General features: G+C 41.6%; 2 protein-coding genes and 1 non-coding gene across 4 annotated transcripts; 2 read left to right on the top strand and 1 right to left on the bottom strand.

Annotated features, from left to right (window-relative positions):
• The first annotated feature begins 103 nt into the window (after positions 1–103).
• RPL5 (ribosomal protein L5) lies at positions 104–7,250 on the top strand. The gene is made up of 8 exons (XM_042819335.1): positions 104–212; positions 1,051–1,120; positions 1,219–1,334; positions 2,744–2,878; positions 3,476–3,678; positions 4,635–4,812; positions 6,411–6,499; positions 7,090–7,250. The coding sequence occupies exons 1-8, from the start codon at positions 210–212 to the stop codon at positions 7,187–7,189; spliced, it is 894 nt and encodes a 297-aa protein (XP_042675269.1). The 5' UTR covers positions 104–209; the 3' UTR covers positions 7,190–7,250.
• LOC122161116 lies at positions 4,342–4,437 on the top strand. Its single transcript, XR_006169102.1, has one exon. It is a non-coding gene; the product is annotated as a small nucleolar RNA SNORD21 (small nucleolar RNA).
• Positions 7,251–9,226: 1,976 nt separating the features above from the next.
• DIPK1A (divergent protein kinase domain 1A) lies at positions 9,227–21,387 on the bottom strand. Of its 2 annotated transcripts, none has more exons than XM_042819333.1 (5): positions 21,315–21,387; positions 12,980–13,114; positions 12,574–12,681; positions 11,251–11,427; positions 9,227–10,567 (listed from the first exon to the last, which is right to left on the bottom strand). In XM_042819333.1, the coding sequence occupies exons 1-5, from the start codon at positions 21,366–21,368 to the stop codon at positions 9,755–9,757; spliced, it is 1,287 nt and encodes a 428-aa protein (XP_042675267.1). In that variant the 5' UTR covers positions 21,369–21,387; the 3' UTR covers positions 9,227–9,754. The 2 variants fall into 2 exon arrangements, with proteins under 2 accessions (XP_042675267.1, XP_042675268.1); XM_042819334.1 differs by lacking the exon at positions 21,315–21,387 and adding an exon at positions 16,490–16,794.
• Between the last annotated feature and the right edge of the window lie 3,056 nt (positions 21,388–24,443).

Below are 24,443 nucleotides of genomic sequence, written 5' to 3'. Positions count from 1 at the left end.
CAGGCGGCGGCGCGGTGGGAGCGCCCCTCCGGGCCGGCAGAGGGCGCGCGCCGGGCTCACAGGAAGGCCGTGCGGCGGCGCCCCGCCTCGCTGGGCAGGCTAGGACCCGCGGCTGCGCAGTGGGAGCGGCCTTTTCCCCCCTGCAGTCGTTGCAGTTGTCGTGCGGAGCGGGCCCCGGCCTAGGCCTAGACCGGACAGTACCTGGCACGATGGTCAGTACCGGCCCGTACGGGACCCCCGCGCATAGGAGTGCTCTGCCCTCCGCTCCGCGCCCGCCGCGCGACTCCGCTCGTCCGGATGGAGCCCGATTAACCCGGGCCCGCCGCCGGCCGCTGAGGCTCCGGCGTGGCAATGGCCGCCCGCGGCACCGGGGCTGCGCCGCGAGGCGGATCGGGGCGGCTCCGGCGGAGCCCTGCGGTGGTCCTCCGGCACGGTTCGGCTCGTCCCCTCCGTCTCCTTCCCCCGCAGCCCCTCGCGGCTCACCCTTGGGCCGCGGCCGGCACGGTGCCGGGTCGAGACCGGGCGTCGGGCGGGTGGCGGCGAGCGGGAGCCGCGGGCGGGCGGGCGGCAACTGGGGCCGGGCCCGCTGGGGTCGTGGCTGGGGAGCGGGCGGCTGACAGGCCGGCCTCGTCCTGCCGCGGGGAGCTGCCCTGAGAGCTGCGGGCGTGGGGGGCGTCTGAGTCGGGGCGGTGCTAGGACGGCTCGTGTTTTTGGTTGGGGGAGCCGAAATGGCCGAGTGAAATGGCCGAGCGACTGCTCTGTGGGAGTGACTGGCAGTGAGTAGTCTTGGCAGCCTATGCAGAAAACGTGTCATTAGTAGATACAATTTCTCTTTCTCTCTTGAAAACGTGAAGTCATGGGCAGAAAAGTTTGTGTTAAGGGTAAAAATCCTGCTTTCTCTTCCTTAAGATGATTTTAATCTCGTTGTGTAAGAAAACCTGTCATTTTATTCCTGGTCCACTACAATTTTATTAATAGTGATTCGTTTAGTTTGGATGGATTTGGCTTATGTGGTTCCAGGTCAGTAACATCTTATTTTTCTTATTCAAGGGGTTTGTGAAAGTTGTCAAGAATAAGGCCTACTTCAAGAGATACCAAGTAAAATTCAGGAGAAGGAGAGGTATGGCTCAACTCCCTGTATTGCTGAATTACATTATATTGACAAATATTGTTACTTCTTTTTAAAATGTTTTCCACACTGTAACTGTTGTTTTTCAGAGGGAAAAACGGATTACTATGCTCGCAAGCGTTTGGTAATTCAGGATAAAAACAAGTACAACACCCCAAAGTATAGGATGATTGTGCGTGTTACTAACAGAGACATCATTTGCCAGGTAAGTTCTGTGGTGCTTGCCACTTATTTGTCAGCCTCCTGGAAATGAACAGAAAAGGGGGATTGATGGGGCACTTGCTGGTTGTTTTGAAGCCTAAGCAGTTCTCATATTGCTCTCTGGCTTCTTGGAGAACGATCTTTAAGGTTGACACAATGTCAGTAATACACCATAGTCACAATACAGAATAATTTTACTAATGTCAACATTGTAAAACAAGGTTGTGATATGAGATTGTACTCTTCTAATGATGCTGAAGTATGTTAAAGGTTTTAGGGAAAAACTTTTTTTTATCTTTTCTGCTGTCTTTGAAGTGCTTTGAAAAGAGAGGGTTTTTTTTTTGTTTGCTTGAAAACTGCTGTGTGACCTGACAGCTCACTTCTGTTATGTAGTATCTGAAGGTGCCCTGGCCTTCAGGACTTCTTACTGTGATATTGGATCATGTGAAGCTGATAGGCCTTAAGATCGTTTCACTGAGATTAAAGGAGACTGATAAATAAGAGTAGTAAGCACCTTTTTGTGGTATGCAGTTGTATGTTGCATCACATAATGCAGTTTCTTACTGTGATTCATTTTCCTGGTTCATTTCCAGAACGTTCTATCATAATACACATTGGTAAGGTTGAAAGTAGAAAGTTTTCTTGTTGTTTCTTTTTTCATGAAATAGTTTTATCTATAGAGAATAGTAAAGAGTGCCGTTTTTAATCAGCTCAGACTAAACTGTATGACCTTGATGAGCTTGCTTTATCTCTGAAATTCAAAACAAAAAGTGGTGGCAGGTATCATCTGACCAGTTGTGCCTTTCCAGAGGTGGAAACTCCAGAGAGAGGGGAGCAACTTCTAGAGGCAGAGGAGGTGTGGAAGTCAAAGGGAGACGGTTCTGATACTATTGCTGTCTCACAGGAGACCCCTGAGATTACAAGGATCTTATATCTTAATGCAGTCACTTCGTAATGAAGTGTCCTCACAAACACTCATATTTTTGCATTTTTCGGAGATGAGTAGTGTTCTGTGTTATTTGAGAACTACGTGCAGAAAGTAGGACAGAATCCATCTACATCCATAAAAATTCTTTGAAGTGTTGCTTTTGTTGGCAGTTTCCTGGTCTCTTGTTTTATATGAAGACATAAATAGAAGTGGTTGCCATCATTTACTTTCTCAAAGCCAAATATGGATTTGAATACTTCAGTACTTGAGGAGTTAATTACGCCATAAGAAATTTCTGAAAAGAAAAATGAAACAGAGCTCCTTGAGCTCTCAAGAAAAGCAGTTTGCTGGACATTTCTATACAAAGTTCCTAATGGCTTAAGTAGATATCAAAGAAGTGGTAAACTGAGCCCACGGTTACAGTGAGAAAACTAATGGTTGTTTTGTGTTGTTTTGTGTTGTGTTTTTTTTTTTACTGTTGTCAGATTGCCTATGCCAGGATTGAAGGCGACATGATTGTCTGTGCTGCGTATGCCCATGAGCTGCCAAAATATGGTGTGAAGGTTGGCCTGACCAATTATGCAGCAGCGTACTGTACAGGTCTGCTGTTGGCACGCAGGGTAGGTATCTGTCAAATTGTCTAGAAGGAGTTGCTCTGTTTTTCTTAAAAACAGGAAAGCTAGCTCACTGTCTTAAGTGGTATTGGAAGTATAGATCTAGATTCTGTGGGCTTGTCTGAATGCTAACTTGTACTCTTTACCATATAGATTTGATGGCCTCTTGTGACTGTCAAATCACAAAGAGAAGTATGACAACATGCAGTTTCAACTCCGGCAGCCCACTTTTAAGTCTCTGCACTTAAGTTTGGTGGAGGGAGGGAGTCAGGACAAAAATGTAAGAAATGTACCTTCAATAAGAATTTAAATACATGTAAGCTGTATTCATCCATTTTCCTATGAGCTTATGGATAGGTCTGAAGTTTGTTAGTGTACCTGTTGGACCAGGAGATTGCAATAGACATGCCTGTTATGTTTCAGTGGTTATTATAAGCGTTAATACTAGTATGGAATGTGTAATTTTTGTAAAAAAAAATCATTGAAAGTATGAAGATTCCATTGCAACTTTTGTATTTTAATTTTGTGGCTCTCCATTTTGGCTTTAAATGGGCAGAAGATCAGAAGTGTTGCTATTGTTTTGGCTTTTATTTTTCCCCGCAGCTTCTGAATAAATTTGGTCTTGATAAGATCTATGAAGGCCAAGTGGAAGTGACTGGAGATGAATACAATGTGGAAAGTGTGGATGGAAAGCCTGGTGCTTTCACGTGTTACCTTGATGCAGGTCTTGCCAGAACTACTACTGGAAACAAAGTTTTTGGTGCTCTGAAGGGTGCAGTGGATGGTGGTCTGTCCATCCCTCACAGGTAATCATCTCTGGAAAAACTACTTTGGAGTTACCTGAGATAATTCTGTGTGTGACAGCCTACTTATAGTGTCGTTTTTATGCTGAGATAGCTATTTTTATAACCTGGTAATGATTAATTTAGCGTAGGTTCTGGAATATTTTTTTTGTTTAGTTGGGCTTTTTTTACTCCAAGTTGCAATTCTAGAAGCGCTGCAATGACTCTTGTGACTATTAAGAGATGCTGTTAAATTTTTAGAAGCTAAGGAACCACTTCACTGCTTTCATTTAAAGCCATCCGGTGTTTGAATGCACTTCAGTAAATATTCCTTAGTTTTCCTGTTGTTTCAAGACTTCAGCAAATTGCATGTAGGTGTTAATTTTGCTGTACATATTAACATTAATATTGCTGTACATATGAGATCCAAAAACAAAAAAAAATGCCATTTGAGGTTTGGTCATTTTTGTCAGAGGTAACACGTGACGGAATCAAGATTTTTGGCACTAGCAGTGTCACTGCACTTGCCTGCTTCTTTCAGACAGCAAAGAAGGGAAAAAACATCTGATCTCTGTTGTGGATTTTTGTATTCTCTCTTGCTGTCCTGGAGTTGTGTCATCTTGTTCGTGTTTTTGTTTAGTCTTTTTGTATGTTTTTACTAATTCTTCATTTGTTTCTAACCTGGCTGCTGTGTGATGATACCCCAATGACTGACCACTCTGTAATAGGTCCATGGTGTGTAAATGATGGACTGCATAGTTTCAAGACGGGACTGATGGCAGCTGAGATGAACTTTAAATCTTCTGTTTCATTTTTTTTTCTTTATATTCATTTTCTTTATCTTTCCATTTTTAATTAGCGTCCTATTTCTCAGTTACCTATAGCAGAATATGAGCTCAGTCGTTTCTTTGTGGAACCTGCCTTTGAATCAGAGTGTTTGAGGAATATGTGTTACTCAGCATTTAACTGCTCTTTCACAGTACCAAACGCTTCCCTGGTTATGACTCAGAAAGCAAAGAATTCAATGCGGAGGTTCACCGCAAGCATATCATGGGCCAAAACGTGGCAGATTATATGCGTTACCTGATGGAGGAGGATGAAGATGCTTACAAAAAACAGTTCTCCCAGTACATAAAGAACAATATTACACCTGATGGGGTAAGATTTATCTGTCTGGTTCTTGTCCTTTAGTAGCTATGTAGATCTTCATGTACAGGGTTTTCTCTAATAATGCAATTAAGCTCACTATGTAGAATAGTAATGTGATTATTTTGTATGTTCCCCAGACAAACAAAAATGTGTCTGTTGTTTTTTTTTCCATTATTGAGGGCTCTATAGCATATTGTGGGTTTTTTGAACATGAGGACTTCTTTCCTGCTTTGAAGTTTAACATCCTGCTTATTTAGACTGCATGCTAAAACAGACCATCTATTTTTTCTGATATAGAAATTAACACTTAAGTTTCTGTGCATGGCTACACACTTGTTCCTAATCCTGCACTGCAGTTGTGATTTCTGAGGATCTGCCTTCTGTCAAATTTGTTTTACAAAGTGTGACCTTGCTGGTAGCTGTAGGCTCCAGGCAAATACAGAAAATGCCAACCTAGTTGCAGAACTCATCTTGAGAAATACACCTGGTGTTATATGTCTTATGTCAGCATGAGTGGAAAATCTTAAATATACCACAGAAAACACTAGAGGATTGGTAAAATTACCATGGTCCTTTTTTAACTTCTTTCAGATAACTTGTCTGCTGTTTGGTTTCTGTTATCAGTGGCTCTGAAGTTTGGAACATTTTTATGTTGATTTTATGGGTTGTAAAAAAACAAGTAACATTTTACTGTAAATGCAACTTTGTATACATTGCTAAACAAGTATTCATTCAGAGAAGATTTTCCTATTAAATGTCTTATTGTCTTAATTAGTCATCAGCAAACACACTGAAATTGGGGAGAAAGGAGGCAGAATAGGTCCTCTGGTAGCTTCAGCTGTTGATCTATATGACTGGACAGATCGGTTTTCCTGTTTACATGTTAAAGAATTATTTCTGCATACTGACCTGCTTCCCCAAGGTCTGTATGTTATAGTACTGTATCAGCTGTCAGAAATGATGTAACCTGTGCTAATTTATTTCTGTGGGTGCCAGCAGACTGCTGCTACTGGGGATGATGCAGGATCTCATGTGATTGGTTAATAGAAGCTGCTTTCACACAACTTTTCTTACTAAGCAGCTTTGTAATGTATACTGGGGTAGAGTCTGACAAGTGGTAAGATTGCATCTGATGAAAGGGTTCATGTAAAATAATTCTGGTTTAAGAACTAAGTTTTCAGAGCACTAAGCTATATAAGGAAAGTAAATTATTTGCTTTTACTCAAGGCAGAAGTGGAATAAGATTCTGTATTGCCTTTCAATTTAAGTGTAAGGAAACTAGACCATAGGAAGTAAGCTCCTCCTCTCCAAGATGCTAGCCTGTGCTTTGGAGACCTGTAGTCTGTAGTTAAGGATAAAAGTAATTCCTCAGTTTTGTATCCAACTTATTTTTAATATTTAAATATTTGTATAGTTCTTGTGATGGCCAGGAATTCTAGTAGGTTTTAACAGTGAGTCGCATGAAGGAAACCTATTAAAGAGAGTAATTGTGAGCTGTTTTGTGATGGTAACTGGTTCTAGTGCCCTCGTTGCTGAGAATGTCTTAGTACTTGATACAATCTTGCAATGCACCACTAGAGAACTGTAACAACTTTTCCTTTTTCAAGATGGAAGAAATGTATAAGAAAGCCCATGCTGCTATACGGGATAATCCAGTCCATGAAAAGAAACCCAAGAGAGAAGTCAAGAAAAAGAGGTAAACATGAAGTTTAACTTCTCTGTTGAAGAGATTTTAATTAATGATGGCACCAAGTGGACTGATTTCTATGGCACTTGTGTCAAAACTCATTTTTAGATGAGATTAAGGTACAATGATTTATATATAACTTTGTCAGGAAAGAAAAAGCTTTTAACTGTGCAAAAAAAAAAAAAAAAAAAAAACCAAACCAAACCAACCAACAACAACGAACTTGAGCAGTAAAGCATGTCTTTAGCCTGAATAGCTGGAATTCCTTAAGTGTGTATTTTAACAGTTGGATGTTTTCAGGGGCAAGGCTACTTCCCCTTAGGAGAGGGCAGGCTGACTTACATGTCAGCACTAAACTACTTCAGTTTTTTCAGAGGAGGCACAGATACTGGAATGGACGTGATGGTGCCTCGTCCCCTAAGAGCTTACCTCCTGAGAAACTTTTTTGTGGTGCCTTAACTAAAGAACTTGAGAAATAGAGCATGACACAGAAGTGGTTCTAGCACAGAACTCTCAGTCACAGTTTTGATATTTATCAGCTTCCTTCATCACCACTTTTGCCTCTTTCTTGGTTAATATATTGTGTGTTTACACTGCAGAGTGAACAGTACCAAGATGTCCCTCGCCCAGAAGAAAGACCGTGTTGCTCAGAAGAAGGCTAGCTTCCTCAGGGCCCAGGAGCGTGCAGCTGACAGTTAAGACAACTTCCACAATTTTCTATGAAGCTTTGGAAAAAGTGGCAATAAATTTATTGACTAAGCAACTGTGTAAGACTGGCTTATTAATACAACTTAAATATCAGAATATTTTTTATAATCCACATACTATGGAGCCTTAAAGTTTTTTTTCAATACAAACTCATTCAATGAAGGTAAGTGGTAAAGACAGAGCTACCACACTAGAATTATTTCCACGGCAAGGGGAAATAATTTTGATTAATTTATATTGTGACTAGATGGAATTTGTTCCTTTTAACTAGAGGATGACTTAAAAATAAATAACCTTTACAGGCACTTGACAATTCTGTACAATTTCAGTGTACATAATGCTATGAGAGATGTATATGTATCTTAAGGAAAACAAACCTCCACTGCAGCTAGCCTTAAGCTTTTAGGAACATGAATAGTAGTGCTTCCCAGACTGAAAATGAGTATAGCTGATAGCAGTACACATTGACATATTGAACATTCCTCCACAAAGTGAAATAAGTACTTAAAGGTTCTGGCTGCTATTGAAGCAGGTACTATCTTAAGATTAAATATTTTCTATTACTTAGGGATTAGACAAGAGAACTTACTCTGAAGTTGAATATGTTTGCTTAATTATAGAGGTTGTAGCTTGCCTTATTCTACAGCTGTCTGTGAAACTGAGATACTGAAATTGCTTGCATGCTTTCACCAAGTAGGATACACTGATGAACTCTTTGCTTTACAATACTGATGACAGGAAGTCTAGCTATTGGAAAAAAAAATAGGAAGCCTCTTATTAATTGGAAACAAAAGTATACATATATATTTTTTCAATTAAAGCTCCAGCTTGGTGCAACACCAATAAAAATAGAGGTTCTGTATAGTAAACTGCACTATTACATGTTTTCTAGTTTTTCCAAGAAGCTGTTCAAAATGCCCACTGGTACTTTGGGTTCAGTAATTTTTTTTGCCCCAAACCTTGTAGCAATTAGTCGTGTTTCCACCAAGAATATCCTGCTTTAGATTTCAGTGCATTGCTAGTTATAAAAACTGAATTAGATAATAGTAACCAGTAAGTAATTTTTCAACCAAAAAAGCTCATTACAAATAGCACACTCAGCCCAAGCCACACATTCTTACATACGGTGTGGAGAAATTCCCTGATGTTAGTCAAGGAACGCATTTAGTATAGAACCTTCAAGCAACTAAACCACTTTTAAAATAGTGAAACAAAGCTCATTTTTACTATGCTGTAACTGATTAAAGGGGTCAGCTATGTGAAGGGATAAGGACAGCTGCCAGTAAAATCACTAAGGTTTTTAACTGCTTCATACCTAAAACATATAAATTAAATGTATGCAGTGAGCACGGCGTTAAGGTGTCTTACGCATCTCTCTCTACAAGCTGAAAATCTGTAGAACAGTAGGGTTGATGATTGAAGGTGGTGCAGTGGTCATGCCCTGTACAGTGCCTGGATCAGTGTTTAAGACTTGAGAGTTTCAACTCAGATATTACTGGAAAAAACAAACAGCAGAACACAAACATACTACAAAGTACCGTTGTTCCACCTTGTCCCTAGCTGTTACTAGTCACAGGGTCCCCAGTTAAGCAATATTCTGCGGTCCTGAGCAATCCACCTTGTCTGGCAGTTATGATCTAGTTCTGACTTGCATAATTTTGCAATAATTCAGGATGATTTCAGTACAAGCATATAGCTATATTTCTGTGGGCAGTAATAAGACTTCATCCGCAACTGTTACTTCTTTCACTTGTCATAAACCAGCGTCCTACTGTGGAGGGGGTTTTGGTGTTGTTTTTAAAACTTAGGATGATTCTGCTGTCAGTACTTAAAAATAATTTAGCAGCAATGTGTTTCTGAAAATGTAAAATACAAATATGTTCTAAGTAGTAACATTCTAAAAATCCTGGCTCCTAACATGGTGTACTGTATCAGGACTATTCAAGTGTCGAACTAAAACATTCAAGATGAACGTATGAGGTAACAAGGTGTAAACAGAATTCAATTTAAATCTCATATTACAACCTATCATTTCCAGAATAAAATTTTAATTTTTTCCACAGTTTAAAAATTATTGATGTGCAAATTCTGCCATGCCAAGGTATTAGTAAACTTCAATCTCAGTTCATTTTATTCATAACAGCAACTTGGACTCAGCCATCATATTTGCAATAGTGGTGGTTCCTCATAAAAATCTTTTGCAGGTATTTCACAAGTGAGCAACAATTTTCACAGAATTTTAAGATGTTGTATTACTTGATGTGATGGCATCCTGTTCAAGCTCCAACAAAGTGCACAGAACAGTCAAGCATGCAGGATTGTTTCTGTTTCCCAGCAGTGCACTGGAACACCATGAGTGCTATTGGCTTCTGCCAGATCGCTCGGTGGTAAGTTCATTCTTTGAGAAGCCCTGTAACAAGGAACTGACTGAAGGGAAGAGTTGAAGAGCCATTCATGAAATCTGAGAACACGTTTTTACAAAATGCTGCAGATCATTTTTATCAAACATGGTAGGCCACCCCGAGTGGCAGACAGTATCTTCTGCTGGTGGAGAAACTAAGAATCAGTTGTGTGGGAAATTTTCTTCCATAGTAATGTTTTTAAGTTATTCAGTATTAAAGAATGTTCCATTTCCATCTGGTTTGCTGAGACTTTAAGGGCAATACACAAATACAGCTGTTTTTCTAGTTCTTCGTGGATATCTGAAGGTGCACCACGAAGCAGATAGTCTTTGAGTAGCTGACACACTTTTGCCAAGTTTGGCTGAATAACCTCTGTGGTACACCGCATTGTACTTTGGTCACATAGAGTCCTACAGTCTGTACCATAAACACAGTCCATATCTGATTCACACGGGCGATCTTTAATCATTTCCTTTAAATTCATTTCTGGCACAATTTTTCTCATGTCCATCATTTTCAAATCATATTTATCATTATATCCCAAGTTTTTGGCGCTTGTATCACACATAAGAAAGTTACCATAAGGTCCATGAAAAATATCTTCCACAAATTCTAGAAGTCCAATAGCTATTTTTGCCTTCCTTGGCCATGATGGAGTAAACCACTGGTCCATGCTTCTCCTGAATCCAGAAGGAATTAGAAGTTCTATGATCCATGGAAGGCTGATTCCATAGAGAGAGGTATATTCAACTCTTTCGATCACATAGAGATCCCCACAAAAACCCATCAGCTTGGGAGTATGCTCTTTATCCTGCAACATCACCATTAACATAAACTCATCAAGCTGCAGAAGCGCCCATGCAGACTTTGCCTCAGGCAAAGAAACTCTACCATCTTTGTTTCCATCAGCAAAAGATAGAATGATGTTAACCAGTTCTGAAAGATTTCCTTGTTCACCCAACTTTGCCTAGAAACAACAAACAAAAAAAGGTTATATATGATTTCATTAACTACTGCCAATCCACCTGTAGTTCTCTATCTTTTTGTTGTTTTAGTATTAGAGAGTATATCATGTTCTAGTTCTTATTGCTTAGAGATGTCTGATGAACTTCCTTTCTGTTCTGTTTTCCAAGGCATCTGGTGTATGATCTGAAAGTAACAGCACTCTTTGCATTTCAGCATGCAAGGACTAGAATTCAAAAGGCAGTCTTTTTCCAAAGGCCGGTCTAACGAAAAACAGAGCAGCTCATTAAATATTTTCTTACAGTAAGTATGTAGAATATAGACCAAATTTGGTTTTCAGCTGATTAAGCCTCTCAGTTGTAGAGAAATAACACTATCCACTACACTTCATACAGAGTACCATGCTATTTGGCACAAATTCAGACTAAATGTACTGAAATATTTTATTCTGCTATTTGGTACAGCTATTTCCATTGTAACAATATAAAGAAAAAAGCCATTGTTGGAATCAGAAGCATTGTAATTTCAACTATTATCAATGCATGCAGAAAAGTCACACAAACATTTCCTCATTTCTCCAATCTAAAAGTCTGTTGCACACCCAATCTTAGAGACAAAGCCACTGTAATGCATAAACAATTGTTAAAAGCCTTTCAGTCAGAATAGAATAGCTAGGCATATACTTACTTTAAAGAAACCGTAAACCATTTCCTTGAATTTCTCTACAGTGGTTCCTCTTGTTGGTTTATCAAATAGGATTATTTCTTTCCTTGGTTCTGGATCAGTACCAAAATCAAGCTGAGCAGCTTCTTCCATCTGGCATTTTATAACCCCTTGCAGATTTCCCCAAATTCCTAAATACATCTATGCAAGAAAATAGGGGAAAAGATAAAATCATTGCACAAGTCCTTCACCTAAGTATCATCCAAACTTCTACCACTCCCTGTGGTCAAGCAGCAGCACAGATCAGAAAACCAAGTCCTGCTTACAGACAGCAAATTCAACAATGGCAGCTTCACATACATTATGCAGGGACTTAGGAATGCTGCCCTATCAAAATATGAAGACAGCTTGAGAAACAGTATACTGGCATTACTATACTCTTTGCTTGGGCTAAGAGGATGCTGACTTTGTTTGAGAAGCAGGATAGTGCAGAGATGGTATGCTGTACAGAAGTATAGGTATTCTGTCCAAATATGCAAGGATCTGATCATCTCCTTGGAAACTGGATTCTGTAACTATGAAATTAAAAAGTCTTGATGGCAATTATAGATTTACTGCTAGTTTAGTATATAGGTCCACGAGGATCCAGTCAATGGAATATTTCTTTGCTTACAGCTAGACAAAAATGATCCATATAACACCAATCGTCAAATGTTTACCTATCTGAATACATTCATGGAACATATTCAGAGGAAAAGAGCGACTAACAATAACATATCTGTGCTATACTTGGGCTTTGATGTGAAACTGCTGCAGCTACCTAAGTGCAACTTACACAGAGGCTATTGCCATGGCTGCTGGTTCTTGCTCCTGAGTCTGTCTTGATATCCTCACATCTCTTTCTACAACTGCATTATTCACCTCATGAGAAAAGTTACTACTGCTTAATGCCCTACAAGCAAAAGAAAGCCTGCAACTCTTCTAATCACATCTGCTGCCTTAGCCAGCTCATCCAAATCTTTGGGAGGTGGGCCAATGTAGCTATCACCAGCCTCAAACACTCTCAGACTGCAGCACAGCAGTTACCATCCATAAAGCACATGATGAAGTCCAAAGAGTGTACCACGAGCAGAACAGCATTGCTTTCCACTGTGATAGAGCTTCTCTATTTAAGTGTCTATAATGACAGACAACCTGCAGAAGGGAAATGCTACATTACAACCTCTAGCCTCTCAGCCAAGAAGTCTGTTTCTCATCGAAGCCAAGAGAGAAAAGCTGGTGTAACACGTGCATACAGGACATTTCAGTAGGAACTGATAAAGTTAGGATGGATGATTAAAGCCTTACCTGGTTACTGGGCTTTGTTGACAAACATTTTCCAAAATACAATGTCTCTTTTCCACAAAGACTACTACATGCTGATCCATCAATAACTCCAGTCTTATATTTATCACACTGAAACAAACAAAAATATTCAACAAATCATTCAAGTAAGCAATAACCACCTCTCCCCCAACATCTCACTCTTGAAATAAAAAAAAAAAAAAAAAAAGAAGTGGAGGGAGGTCAAAGAAAACTTCAATAACTGTATTAAAACTGTGTTAACTGGTGTTATCTGTAATTGAAGGTATGATCTTATTTCAGCATTACAGAATAGCAGCATCTGATGAATTTATGCATGGCACTGACCAAAAGAGCTGTGGAACTAGTCAAGGCAAATACTTAAGAAGCAAACTGTGCTAAACATACTTACTATTATTTTCCTACAGTCATGTCCTCTGCATAGTTCTGTGTAGGTAGAGTACTGGACATACATGACCCAGCTGCCAATAAACACCACTAACCAAGAGATGAAGAGATACTTCATCCGCATATATGAGAAACGTACCTAGAGGACACAAAGAAAAAATATTTTGTTCATTCAGCAGTGGTAAGAACAGTAAAAGCAAATGAGTTTGACTTTCACAGTGATTAAAATAAGTAGAATGCCAGGGGAGGTCGGTTTGACTTATTTAGGTGGAAGACAAGACCAGCACCATTTCCACTTGGAAAGAGGTAAACAGCTAAAAGGCAGTTCCACAACATCCAGAGGCGATGCCAGCCCATGCAGCTGCAGTCCTGCCCGCCCCTTTCCTGCACAGTGGCTGTGCATTGCTGTTCCTCCACACACACCCACTTAACTGTAACCTAGAACTGCCTAGTTAAAAAGAGATTCACCTAACTACGTTTTTTCCTGGGGATTCATCTTGGCCAGAAAGTTCCTTCAACCAGTTTTTCTTTGAAGGTACATTATTGGGAGTGTTGTAAGAGAGGAACAATTTAAGCTGTTTTTACCAGAGCCATGAAGACCCTTGGAGTAACACAATTTCCTCTGAAGTACGTTATCCACAACATGGATATGAAGACCTGAACTGGATGAAGTACAAAAGGAGACCAACAATAATGCTGTGTGGTTTACAGCACATTTAGAAACAATTTAGAAAACCTATGAGAAAACGGGCTGGTGAGGACAGAACAGCCAAGAAAAAAAAAAATACTGGAGGCAAGGGGTTGGGGAGAGTCAAAAAGAAATACCACGCTCCCTCTGAAAGAACACTACTGAAGGGACAGAACTGGAAGATTTTAACCTAATTTGCTAGCCTCGCAATACCACATCTACAAGTTTTCAACATTAAGAATCACAAACTTCGCAAACCACACTTCTTGAACAGACTGATGAGGAGCAGTAAGAGTCACCTGAGATGTGAACCAGCAATAACAAGAATGGATACTTTACCAATGGGTTCAGGAATAATTTTCTCCATACATAAGAGAACGATGATATCTGCATTCATGCTCAGCTGAAGCTCAATCTCTCTTGTACTCCAGTCCGTTTTCCATATTATTCACCTGTAATTTTCACCTACTATTTTTTTTCTCTTCAACATCAATCTCAAGCTGCTTGCCCTGACAATCCTCTCAAGCCACACATCATCTGCTGTTCTTTCTTCCAGCCATTTGCTGTCTATTTCTACACCATCCAACTCTACAATATTAGCCTCAGGTCCCAACACTACTCAGCACCTCGTCTGCTTCTTCAGTCCTCCCAGCACAACTTGCCTATTGAAGAATCCTTGTCCTGAGCTACTGCCCATCTACAGAATTTGCTCATTGCCCTCAGAATCCCTCTTTCACAGCGCTGAGACAGCATAGCAAAGTCTTCAGGGGCGTCTCACTCCCTGTTCTCACCTCAGAACAAATTAAGGTGTAAGCAGGGCAGATGGATTCTCCGCATAGTTTACTTTTTACTGTCAGGCACGTTATTTTGATGCACAAAATAAACCAAAACAACAACAAAGATCGATCTTTCCCCAGCAAATCTGCACAGGAAGCCCAGCTCACCAGCTCTGAGGCAATCCTCCAGCAGAGGTCTCTTGAAACACAGGTTTGAAGCAAGAGGTGAATGGAACCAGCAGAGCCAAAGCATTCAAGGCACAGCATGGATGGCTGCCTCTTCTGGCTCTGCTGTGAATACACAATCACATTTTTCTCACACTGTCTAGAGAACACTATGTGTTGGGCTTTTTCTGCCACCTTCATACTTTTCCCTGGTTGAAGGGCAGACACTACATAGTAGCTGTAGCACTTGCAAATAAAAACTACCACAGTATATTCGTGCAAGTTTAAAGACTTAAGCAATAATTTACTTTTTTTCTTTTATTTGTCCTTATATCCCACTAAAACCTATGCATTCATAATCTAAACTTTATTTATACTTGTTTAAGCATAGTAATGAAACTAATGAGTGCATGCAGAGCAGCTCCTGAGATTGCCTAGGTGAGTCTCCTGCTTATTTTTCTTTGGCCTAATGGTTCTGTAACCCAATACAGCACCAAACAAAGAACAATTTTCCCCTTTGCAAGGACAGCAAGATACAGCAGTACCTGAAGAGAGGTACAAAAGCTTTTTATAATTAAAGCGTGATGTTTTGATAAAATCAGGTCATATTCAATGACTGGTAACTATTCAGTGAAGCCATGTTCATTAGTTTTTCGTACTTATTTTTTGCTAGGATTGACTATTCAACTGATTCAACTTACAACTCAGCAATGCTAAAATTACATTTGATAGGAACACATGTAATGAATGCCAATGCTTATAAACATGCTGTTAAATGTTCAATGTTATATTTTCCTAGCTTTCTTGGAGCAGCCACAGACCTATTTCATGCAGTCTAAGTCCATGACTACTCCATAATGTATTCTATAATGGATTCCAACCATTTCTTTTAAGTTGTTATTCAAGTTTCACAGGGAACATAGGGGGGAAAATCGCCACTCCCACCATTTCTTTCTGAAATCCATGGGCACAGCAAATTATTTAAAAACAAAACATCTTCACAAACTCCAATATCCTCCCTAAGGGTGGCTTATCCTTTTGTAGAGAACTCAGTTTGGTCTAGTTTTGCAATCCATCTTTATCTCATTATTCTAACACAAACTTTGAGGATGAAGATTTGTGTCTTAGTGCAATTTTCCCAGAGGACAGAGATCATCACTTGGTGTAGAGCTGCTTCTGTCCTTTCTCTAAGAAGCGCGAGCCTCCCTGCTCATCTCAGTGCCTAAAGAACCTCCTCTGCTGCGACATCAGCATCCTCACCTAAATGGCTGATCTCAGAACCTCTGCTTGGTGGCAGTGCCCAGATGAAACAGCTTCACCAACTGCCACTTCACATACAGGATGGGGAGCAGATTGAAATCTTATTCCTTCAAATGGGAAAGTTTAACTTGCCCAGGACTTATTTTCCTGTTCCCATCATGTTAAACGCTTTTCTTAAGAAAAAAACCCTCATCTTTTGCTATAAAATGGATACTATCCCAAAGCAAAGTAACTGAATAAAGGCAGAAGCTATAGCAAGGCACCTCTTTTCTTCTGCTGAATGCCAGACATTATGGCACTTCCACGTGCTTTCCCTTAAAAGCAAATTTTAGTTTTGTTTGCCTAAGAAGTACGACTTGCCAGAAATGGTTATAATTTGAAAAGTATTCCACATTTAAATCTTCAATATCACGAACAAGAACAGTCCATGATTAAAATTGCATCAGCACAGGACTTCTGGATGTGTTTACTGCAAATCACCAGCATGTCTTCCTGGGCCTCCAAGCTCAAAGCAGCCCCAGTTTGGATCTTAAACTCCAGTATGCACACTTCCAAAGATTCAAAGTAACACAAGAACTTCTTGTGTCACATGAAATCGCACCCACAAACAAGAAAGGATACCAACCATTACACGACGCAGTTTTCAGTGAATCAAGCAACATCTGTGTGAGACAGCAGCTTGTAAAACTTCTGAAAAAACATGAGTTGCAGATGATTATGAACAAACAACCACAAGGACACAGATGTGATTTACAGATTCTAAATAAAAATGTATGAGGGATTACTGCTCCACAGCTGTGAATGGGATGCTTGGGGCAAAGTGTGAGGAGGAAAAATAGCATTCGCTTTTCCAAAATTGATTTTTGTTTTTAGAAGTAAATATTTCAGAACTATTTAGTTACACAGTCTTAATAAAACTCTGCAGAACACCTACAGGGAAAACTGATTTCATCACTTCCTCATTTCTACAAATTCCAACAGTGTTGTTCCTACAGCCTAAAGGGTCACAAGACCCTTCTCTACAAATTTTTCTTCTATTAATAGAATTACAGAAAAATTCTAGTAAGATAATTTTCTTTATTCCTTCTCTCCTCAAATAACACCAAGTTCCTATGAACCAAGAATCACAACAAGTAAATGCTGATGATTATCCTCCGTCTATCTGAAAGAAAAGATACTCATTTCATTTAGAGACACAGCCCAGAAGAAAAGTTACTTCTAATAGCTCTAATACCTTATGGCAGAAATACAGACACCAACACACAGTATCGCAGATAAAATCTAATACAGATTTGAAATAAATTTGATTTTTTTCAGCAAAGCTGTTTCATTTCTAAAAAACTATTCCCAAATCTTACTGGGACAACAAACCGCCCCCCTTTCTCAAAGCTTCTTGCCAATTCCTCCTATGCACATTTACAATACTAAACGTTACTCCCAAGCACTATTTAAAGCAGTTCTGCACTACAAGCATAGCATTTTGTACAATCTGAGGCTAGCAGCCGTCCACAAGCCTCAGGATCACGGCTGAGTAACAACTGTATTCATAGCACAGGAAATAATCCTCTGTATAAGGGTTTAATCCAAATTTGTCCTCCGTCTCAGAAAGACAGAGAGAATGCATTTGGGACAGAAAACCCTCCCCAAACGCCATCTGACTACATCACAGACTTGGCGTGAGGTTCTGGAGGAGCTGTTGGAGGAGCTGTGTTTATTTCAGGCTCAGCACCGTGCCAGTGCAGGCACACAGCTTCTGACTGATGGGTCTCCAGCACTACTCCCCGTTCAGAGCTCGCAGCTGCTCAGAGGACCACGAGGTTCTACTCTGTTCAGTTTAGAGGGAATTACTTATGTCTCTTCCCACAAATTCTCTCTAAAAATTTTGCATTTTCTCCTTAAAATCTAAGAACGTAGGCTCATCTAGGAAGTGCCAGAACTGATGTGCAGCATTAATGCAGCGAGGACACAGACTCAGTAAGCCTGGTGAGGCCATGTACGTGCCAGTACACCCTCAATGCACCACACTTACTGCACACGTTGTGTGGCTTTTTGAGCATATTTCTGAGCACAAAGTCCCAGACAGAAATTAGGGAGCAATGCTTATAGACAAGCTTCATTTGGAATCACAACAAACTTCCAGAAAACTGTTAATATTCAGGATGTCAGAAGGACTGAGAGTTCTGAAATGATCAAAAAGGGCAGAAAGTCCAAAACCAGGAAATATAATTTCTCTTTTATGCTCCACTCTTCCATCAAGACATGAAACACGAGTCAGGGAACACAAGGATAAAGGAAAGCACTTGTAACACTTAAAAGGTTATTACAGCATCAACTTCATCCATCACTTGTGCATTGCACTGAGTCATGTGCATTGAATAAGAATTAGACATTCATTCCCTGGAACAGAACTGGAAAGCCTCTTCTGGCAGAATTCAAGCCTGGATGCACTCCAAAGCATATGGAAAGTAGCAGATCCAGACGCAATGCAACCATTTGCCAATTTTTTGATAAGAGTACTTCTTACTTAAAACATTTTTATAGTTAGTAAGTACGGAAGTGTTCATTTATTTTGCACTACAGAAAACTTCATGCAGTCAAGTATTTCATATAACCATAGTCAAGTAAACATCTCCAAAACTCCAAACTACTCACACAGTTTGTTCGACATATCAGCAATAGGAGAGAACCAAAAAATTGTATGCATGTTACAAATCTCTTTAAGTTCAGATTGATTTATGGTTTATAGCAAGCATTTCAGGTTTCTAAGAGCTTACAGTGCACACTTCGGATTACACTGTCATCTTCACTTACTTGTATCCTAAGCAGTCAAGCTGAGCAAACATCATAGAATGTATCTTTTGAAATAAAGGATAGCAATCAAGAAAGAAAACAGGGTGTTTCCACTTAAAAGGTTAAACAACAAGAAGAGAATTAAAAGCTTGGAGGAAATGATGATGATACATTAAGGGGGCCTTTGAAACCTGGGCCTTCAAAGTCTTCTACGTTACAGGCAGCTACACAACATCCGAGAGAGTCTGTAAAGGAGGTCCAGAATCTCTAGTGGCCAGAAAGCTCCCAAACATAGCAGTGTTCTTTACAACGTTATTGATGTGTGTATCCTACTGGCTTGACCTCAGCCTCACAGTACAGTTATTAACTACAATTACCAGAAAGAAATTCAGAACCACGTTTCCTGAATTTGGGACTTTCATGTCTTCTCAAGAAACGTTAATCACCACTGCAGAACAGCGTTAGTCTCCCAACTGTAACAGCCAATAAATAATACTGATATTTTGGGGCATTATTTAGGTGTTTAGAAGTTTGTCAAGGTTTGGAGCTTTTTGCTCTAGTTTTATTTGGTTTTCTACTATTACAAGTCTTGCAGACTTAACAGTGGGAAAATTCTGTGTTTCACAGTCACTGCCTGTTTTGCAATGAAGTTTCAGCACTGTTTTTGTGGATCCCAATCACTAAACTTCGAGCTGAGCCAAGATGTCCTCAGAGTTTGTCCTGCTCACTTTAAAAGGTGAGGCTGTTTGATTGCCCTTAGCTAGAAAGGCTGAGCGATTACCTACGGATTAGTGCATACTGCAAGCAAGCTAAAGTGTGTGTCAAATAATAACAATAAATAATAATAGAACACTTGGCACGGAACATTGGTTGCAAACCAACCAACAGCATCTTGCTCCCACTACCAGAGCAGAAAATCTAGAGGAGGTATAAAGTTCTTTGTCACAGAACTTGATGTTCTCAACTTATTCCACAGCACAATTTTCAAAAAGTACGGAACACCAGCCAACAAAATTTGGAAGTCAGTCAGCAATGCTTTCCATTGTACAACCCTCTTCCCTGGTCTGCCACATTAAATATTGCATAGCAACACCATACAAGTCTTAATCATCTCACTCACAGCTACATCTCAGTGAGTTAAGTCTAGCAGTTACTTAGAGAGCAGTGGCCGCTTCGCAGGCAAAAACTCAGTCCGTGAGTAATCAGTACAGCTCAACCATGAATGCATTTGTCACGTACCAACAGCAACACACAGTCACAAAGTCAATACATTGACAGCATGCTGCCATTCTGCGGACACATCAACTACCAGCACACATTCAACTACGTAAGAGAAAAGAAAGGTCATTTTCATAAAGCTCACATTAGCTCTCTTCCAAACAAATCTGTAAAATATTCTGATATAGCTTTTAGTGTGAGAAAGCATCAACAAAAATACTTTTGCTACATCTCCAACTGACACAAATATTTAACTTTCTGACTTGACTAAGAAATGATCTTGGCAGAAATCATACATTTTGCTAACAATGTCTTTAAATGTTGAGAAGAATAAATAAAAACAGTTATCCAATATCACCATATTATGAACAAAGTAGAACTTTTGGCAGGGTCAACAATTAGCAGAGTCCTAGTTTGAAAGCGGGTACAGGCACGGTGAGCTGATTTTCACTTTACGTGTGCCACAGACTTCCTCCTATGGGAACTAAAAAGTGTCTGCTTTGTTAAGGAGATCAAGGACAACGTTTCCTGGTCAAAAATCAGGTGACACATGATCTACATTTGCGAACAGAAATGCTGCAGGGGCTGAGCTTACACCTGCACCTAAACACTGCTCCTCAGCTTTGACATCTCATTCCAGGCACTTTCAAAAAGAGAACGGCATCAGAAAAGCTCCAGATGAGAAGGAATTAAAGCACTTGGGTTTTTACAATGCATAAGGATGAAGCCCACACTTTTTCAATAAGCCAATTACTAGAAAGCATTTAGTAATATAGCAATAGGTGACAAACGTAAGTAGCACATATATGTAAATATGGCATTTACCCCCTCAACTCAGCTGAACCGCAAATGAGTTAAAGCACAGTGCAACAGACAGAAGGAAACCCAGAGAACACCCCTCAGCGTACCACCAGGCCCTCGCCGACGTCTCGCGGCAGAACTTCCTGCTGCACCACAACCACGGCGCTTTCGGCCAGAGCACCGTTCCGCGCCTACCTGCGCACATCGAGGCAGGAGCGAGGCCGATAACACGCAGGCGAACGCCGCCAGCGAGCACCGCCGGGCAGCAGAGGAACGGTGCGGACTCAGCGCGCTGCGGGCGCGGACAGGGGGGCGCTCCCCGACCCTCCGGAGCCGTGCGGCCCCGCGCCCAAGGGCCGGCTGACAGCTCCCACCTACAGGCAGCGCTCGGCGGCTGCACGGGAGGCCCGCGCGCGGCGCCCCGCTCCCGCCCGACACCTGTTCCACGCGCCCCCGGCCGCGCCGTCGCCACCCCAGATCGACGGCACGGGGCGGCCGGGCCCCGGGGGGCGGGGGGGGGGGGGGGGGGGGGAAGGGAGAACCGGCGGCCGAGGGACGCGCTGAAGGCGCCCGCCCGTAAGGGGACGCCGCGAGGGAAACCGCCGCCAACGGCTTCTCCGGGCCGCCCGCCCCCGGCCTACCTGCGCGTGGTGGGGCTTCCTGAGCCAGGCCCCCGCGAAGAGCCGCCTCGCCATGGCAATCACACATCCCCGCGGCGGGCGGCGGGCGGAGGTGGAGCGCTTCCCCGCCCGGCCTGCCTACGGAGCCGCGTCGCCGGCTCGGCTGGGCGCGCTGGCGGCGAAGGGAGGACGACGAGCGCGTAAGACGCGCAACGCCGAGCCGGCAGCTGTCAGCGTCGGGGACGCGACGAGCGCCGGCCGCACCACAGGGAGGGGAGGAAAGCGGCCGTCCGGGGGCAGAGGGGCGAGAGCGGGAGGGGCGGGGCTGCTTCTATCCCCGCCCTCTGCCTGTGGGGCGGCGAGTGGGCGCCAAGAGGTGGGCGGGAGGAGAGTGTCGCGGCTGCCCCGCGGCTCCCAGCGGGTGTCCGCTGGAACGCGGGCAGCTCCTGGGGCCGGACCGCGGAGAATTACGCAAAAGCCCGCGAATGAATAACACGTCCCACTGACCGCGAGCGGGCTCCTGTCTGCTACTCGGCTGGCCGCTAGAACCAGCCGAGAGCCTACTGGTGCCCACAAGTTAAGGAGGGACCCCCGGCCCGCGGCCGTACCGGCGGCGGGGCAGCGCTCCCTCTCAGCCCGGCTCCGCCCTCCCGCCGGGCCCACTCTGGAGGCAGGTGCGTACCTTCCTGTCCTTGAACTCGCAACAACAATAGCGGGTTTGCTGCTGGAAGAAAAAAAAAAAAAAAAGCCATGATTAGGTTTGTCATAGCAATAGCCTCTGACTGTAACGGAGGGCAGGCAGGGCCAGGCTGCTGGGGAAGAGTATGGCACGCTAGCCCAGCCTCCAGCCTCACCGCATGCCTGTGGCAGCAATCCGCAGCAGGGATTCTGGCAGGGATGAGCCTTAAGGAAAGATGCGTATCTGGAAACCAAATGCTAGGAGGTCACAAAGTACTGAAAATCTGCAAGATGTAAAGAGACTCTCACTTTAAGATTCAGAAATAGACCATGACTGCTTTTTGAATAATAGAATCACTGCCAGGCTCTCACTGAAGAATAAATCAGAAAATTAATTAGTAAGATTTGGCACTCCTGCAAAAGCAATCCTGGCTTTAATAACACTCTTGCAGTGAGTGTTTTCTTCTCTTCCTATTCAGCAGGCCCAGATGGCTGTGCTTTCTGCATCACTTCCCTCTACAGTTCAGTAGTTTGCACAAGCTTAGCAAGATTATGGGCATGCAACGGAAAGGTGACACCAGGAAGCTACAGAGCAGACATTTAAATGTTTTGCTGAATAATCTGAAGTGATTTTACTTCATCTAGTGCTCTGTGTCAGTCCTTGGAAGGAGAGGCTGGGAGTAATCATGAAATGTGGTTCTCCCATATGGCAGGCATGGACATAATGTTTCATTTCTGTTAAGACTGGATCAAAACAGTTCCTGGCATATGTTCATTAGGGGATATATTTTTCACTTAGTGCATGTGATCTTAGTCATGTGTGAGAGCAGCTGCTTTATTCCAGCACTGAAGTGTTTAGTTATTCTTTAAGTACTCTTTGTGTCCAGGCTTTGCTAGATGATAAAAAGTAAGGCAATTTCAGCCCCTTTTTCAGCTTATCCCCTAAACACCAAATACCCAGTTAAGCCTTGGTAAATGCAAAGCCTGTGACATTCTGCATGTGCAAATGCAAAGGGATATTCTAAAGACCAGGGAGTAGATGCAGCAATGCAACAGAGGTAGAGCATAAGTCATACTGATGTATTTACTGAACCATTTTTCCATTCACTCATGCCTTTCCATTCTGTAGTTTACACATTTTTGTATGACAATACCACATCTCAAATGCGAAAGCAGTTGAAGTTATGCTGATTTATTGCTACCTGTTAATATTTGCATCCTATCCAGCCATGTAAAGATTGGAGAGACAAATCCACTGATGGCTATACACATGCACTGTTTATTACTCAGTGTTAAAGGTAGATGTGGCCTTATAATAACTGCATACCATCACTTTCAATTCCGTGACAACTTAACACTCACTGCATACTAAGTATGACTCAGGAAAAAAACTAAGAGCTGTTATGTGTATTGAAGCATCCAGGAATTTTGGACTGATAAGGATAATAGAAAGCTAGAGAAAAATCTACATTCTTCAAGGTACTGATTATAATGTGCATCTTTGATTATAATACAGAATTTTGTCCAAGTTCTTTTGAAGGAAGCAGTATCTGCTACTTGAGCGAGTAATACCAGTTTTAACATATTTAAAAGCTAAACATTAATTTATTGCAATGTAACCAGACTTGATTCTAGCATGGGAGACTCCATGGGAAATCCTCAGGGTTCACACATTCTTCTCACCATCATATTAATGCAGGAAGCCTCTGGCTAACGTCACAATCACAAGACTTCTGATGTTAATAACCACTTCTCTTCCTCACAGCAGCTTTACAAGCTTGCACTTCATCACAGCTTAAGCACCAGTAGGAATGGAATGTGTTGGTATTTGCCAGTTACCTTTTTTTTCGTTTAATAAATGTATTCACATGGTAGACAATGTGATAATGATTTTAAATAAAACTACTTTCCCTAAAACGAGGTCTATCAAAATGTCAAAATTTCACTCTTCGCACTGCTTAGCTATCAAGATGCATGCTCAGAGATCTGGCCAGAAATTTGTTTTTATTCTGACTCCATCATCAGGTTTGTATTTGTGGAACAAAATGAAAATCTAGGGATAACTTTTATTTTATCCTTCAATATTATTTCCTATTGCACTCAAATCCTTACTAATGTTAGTGCTTCTAGTGAATAAATAGGTGGAGCCATCTCTCACTCAGAAAGCAAACAAAGCCTGTTAAGGATTCCCTTGTGGCTTAACTTGTTATAAACAAATCATTAAACTATTTGAGGAAGCAGCATCTTTTAGCCAGTGAGTTTCATTTCTAAGGCCATACATACAAATCTAGCCTGCTGCAGCAGCAGCATGCACTTCTCTTGCTGCCTACTTTCATTCTTGGATTGGCACAGCCATTTCTGTTATTGTGTGAAGAACTAGAACAATAATTTGAACTATGAACTAATTGTCCTTCATTTTCTCTCTGGGTTAGGTTAGTGGCAGTCCAACTCCTTTCATCAGTACCTTGAATT

Source organism: Centrocercus urophasianus, unplaced genomic scaffold (genome assembly GCF_019232065.1).
Source record: "Centrocercus urophasianus isolate 14NV4802_14NV808 unplaced genomic scaffold, USGS_Curo_1.0 seq_18, whole genome shotgun sequence".
Lineage (NCBI taxonomy): Eukaryota > Metazoa > Chordata > Aves > Galliformes > Phasianidae > Centrocercus > Centrocercus urophasianus.
This window is presented reverse-complemented; position numbering and strand designations above follow the sequence as displayed.

What these genes read in the sequence shown, in the direction of transcription:
- RPL5 (XM_042819335.1), top strand. An exon ending in AAAATTCAGGAGAAGGAGAG is followed by an intron (nt 1,121 to 1,218) that starts GTATGGCTCAAC and finishes GTTGTTTTTCAG; the next exon opens with AGGGAAAAACGGATTACTAT. An exon ending in ACAGAGACATCATTTGCCAG is followed by an intron (nt 1,335 to 2,743) that starts GTAAGTTCTGTG and finishes TACTGTTGTCAG; the next exon opens with ATTGCCTATGCCAGGATTGA.
- DIPK1A (XM_042819333.1), bottom strand. Translation starts at nt 21,368, where the DNA reads ATGGCGAGGCGGCTCTTCGCGGGGGCCTGGCTCAGGAAGCCCCACCAC. An exon ending in ATGACTGTAGGAAAATAATA is followed by an intron (nt 12,682 to 12,979) that starts GTAAGTATGTTT and finishes TGTTTGTTTCAG; the next exon opens with TGTGATAAATATAAGACTGG. An exon ending in CAACAAAGCCCAGTAACCAG is followed by an intron (nt 11,428 to 12,573) that starts GTAAGGCTTTAA and finishes TTTCTTGCATAG; the next exon opens with ATGTATTTAGGAATTTGGGG.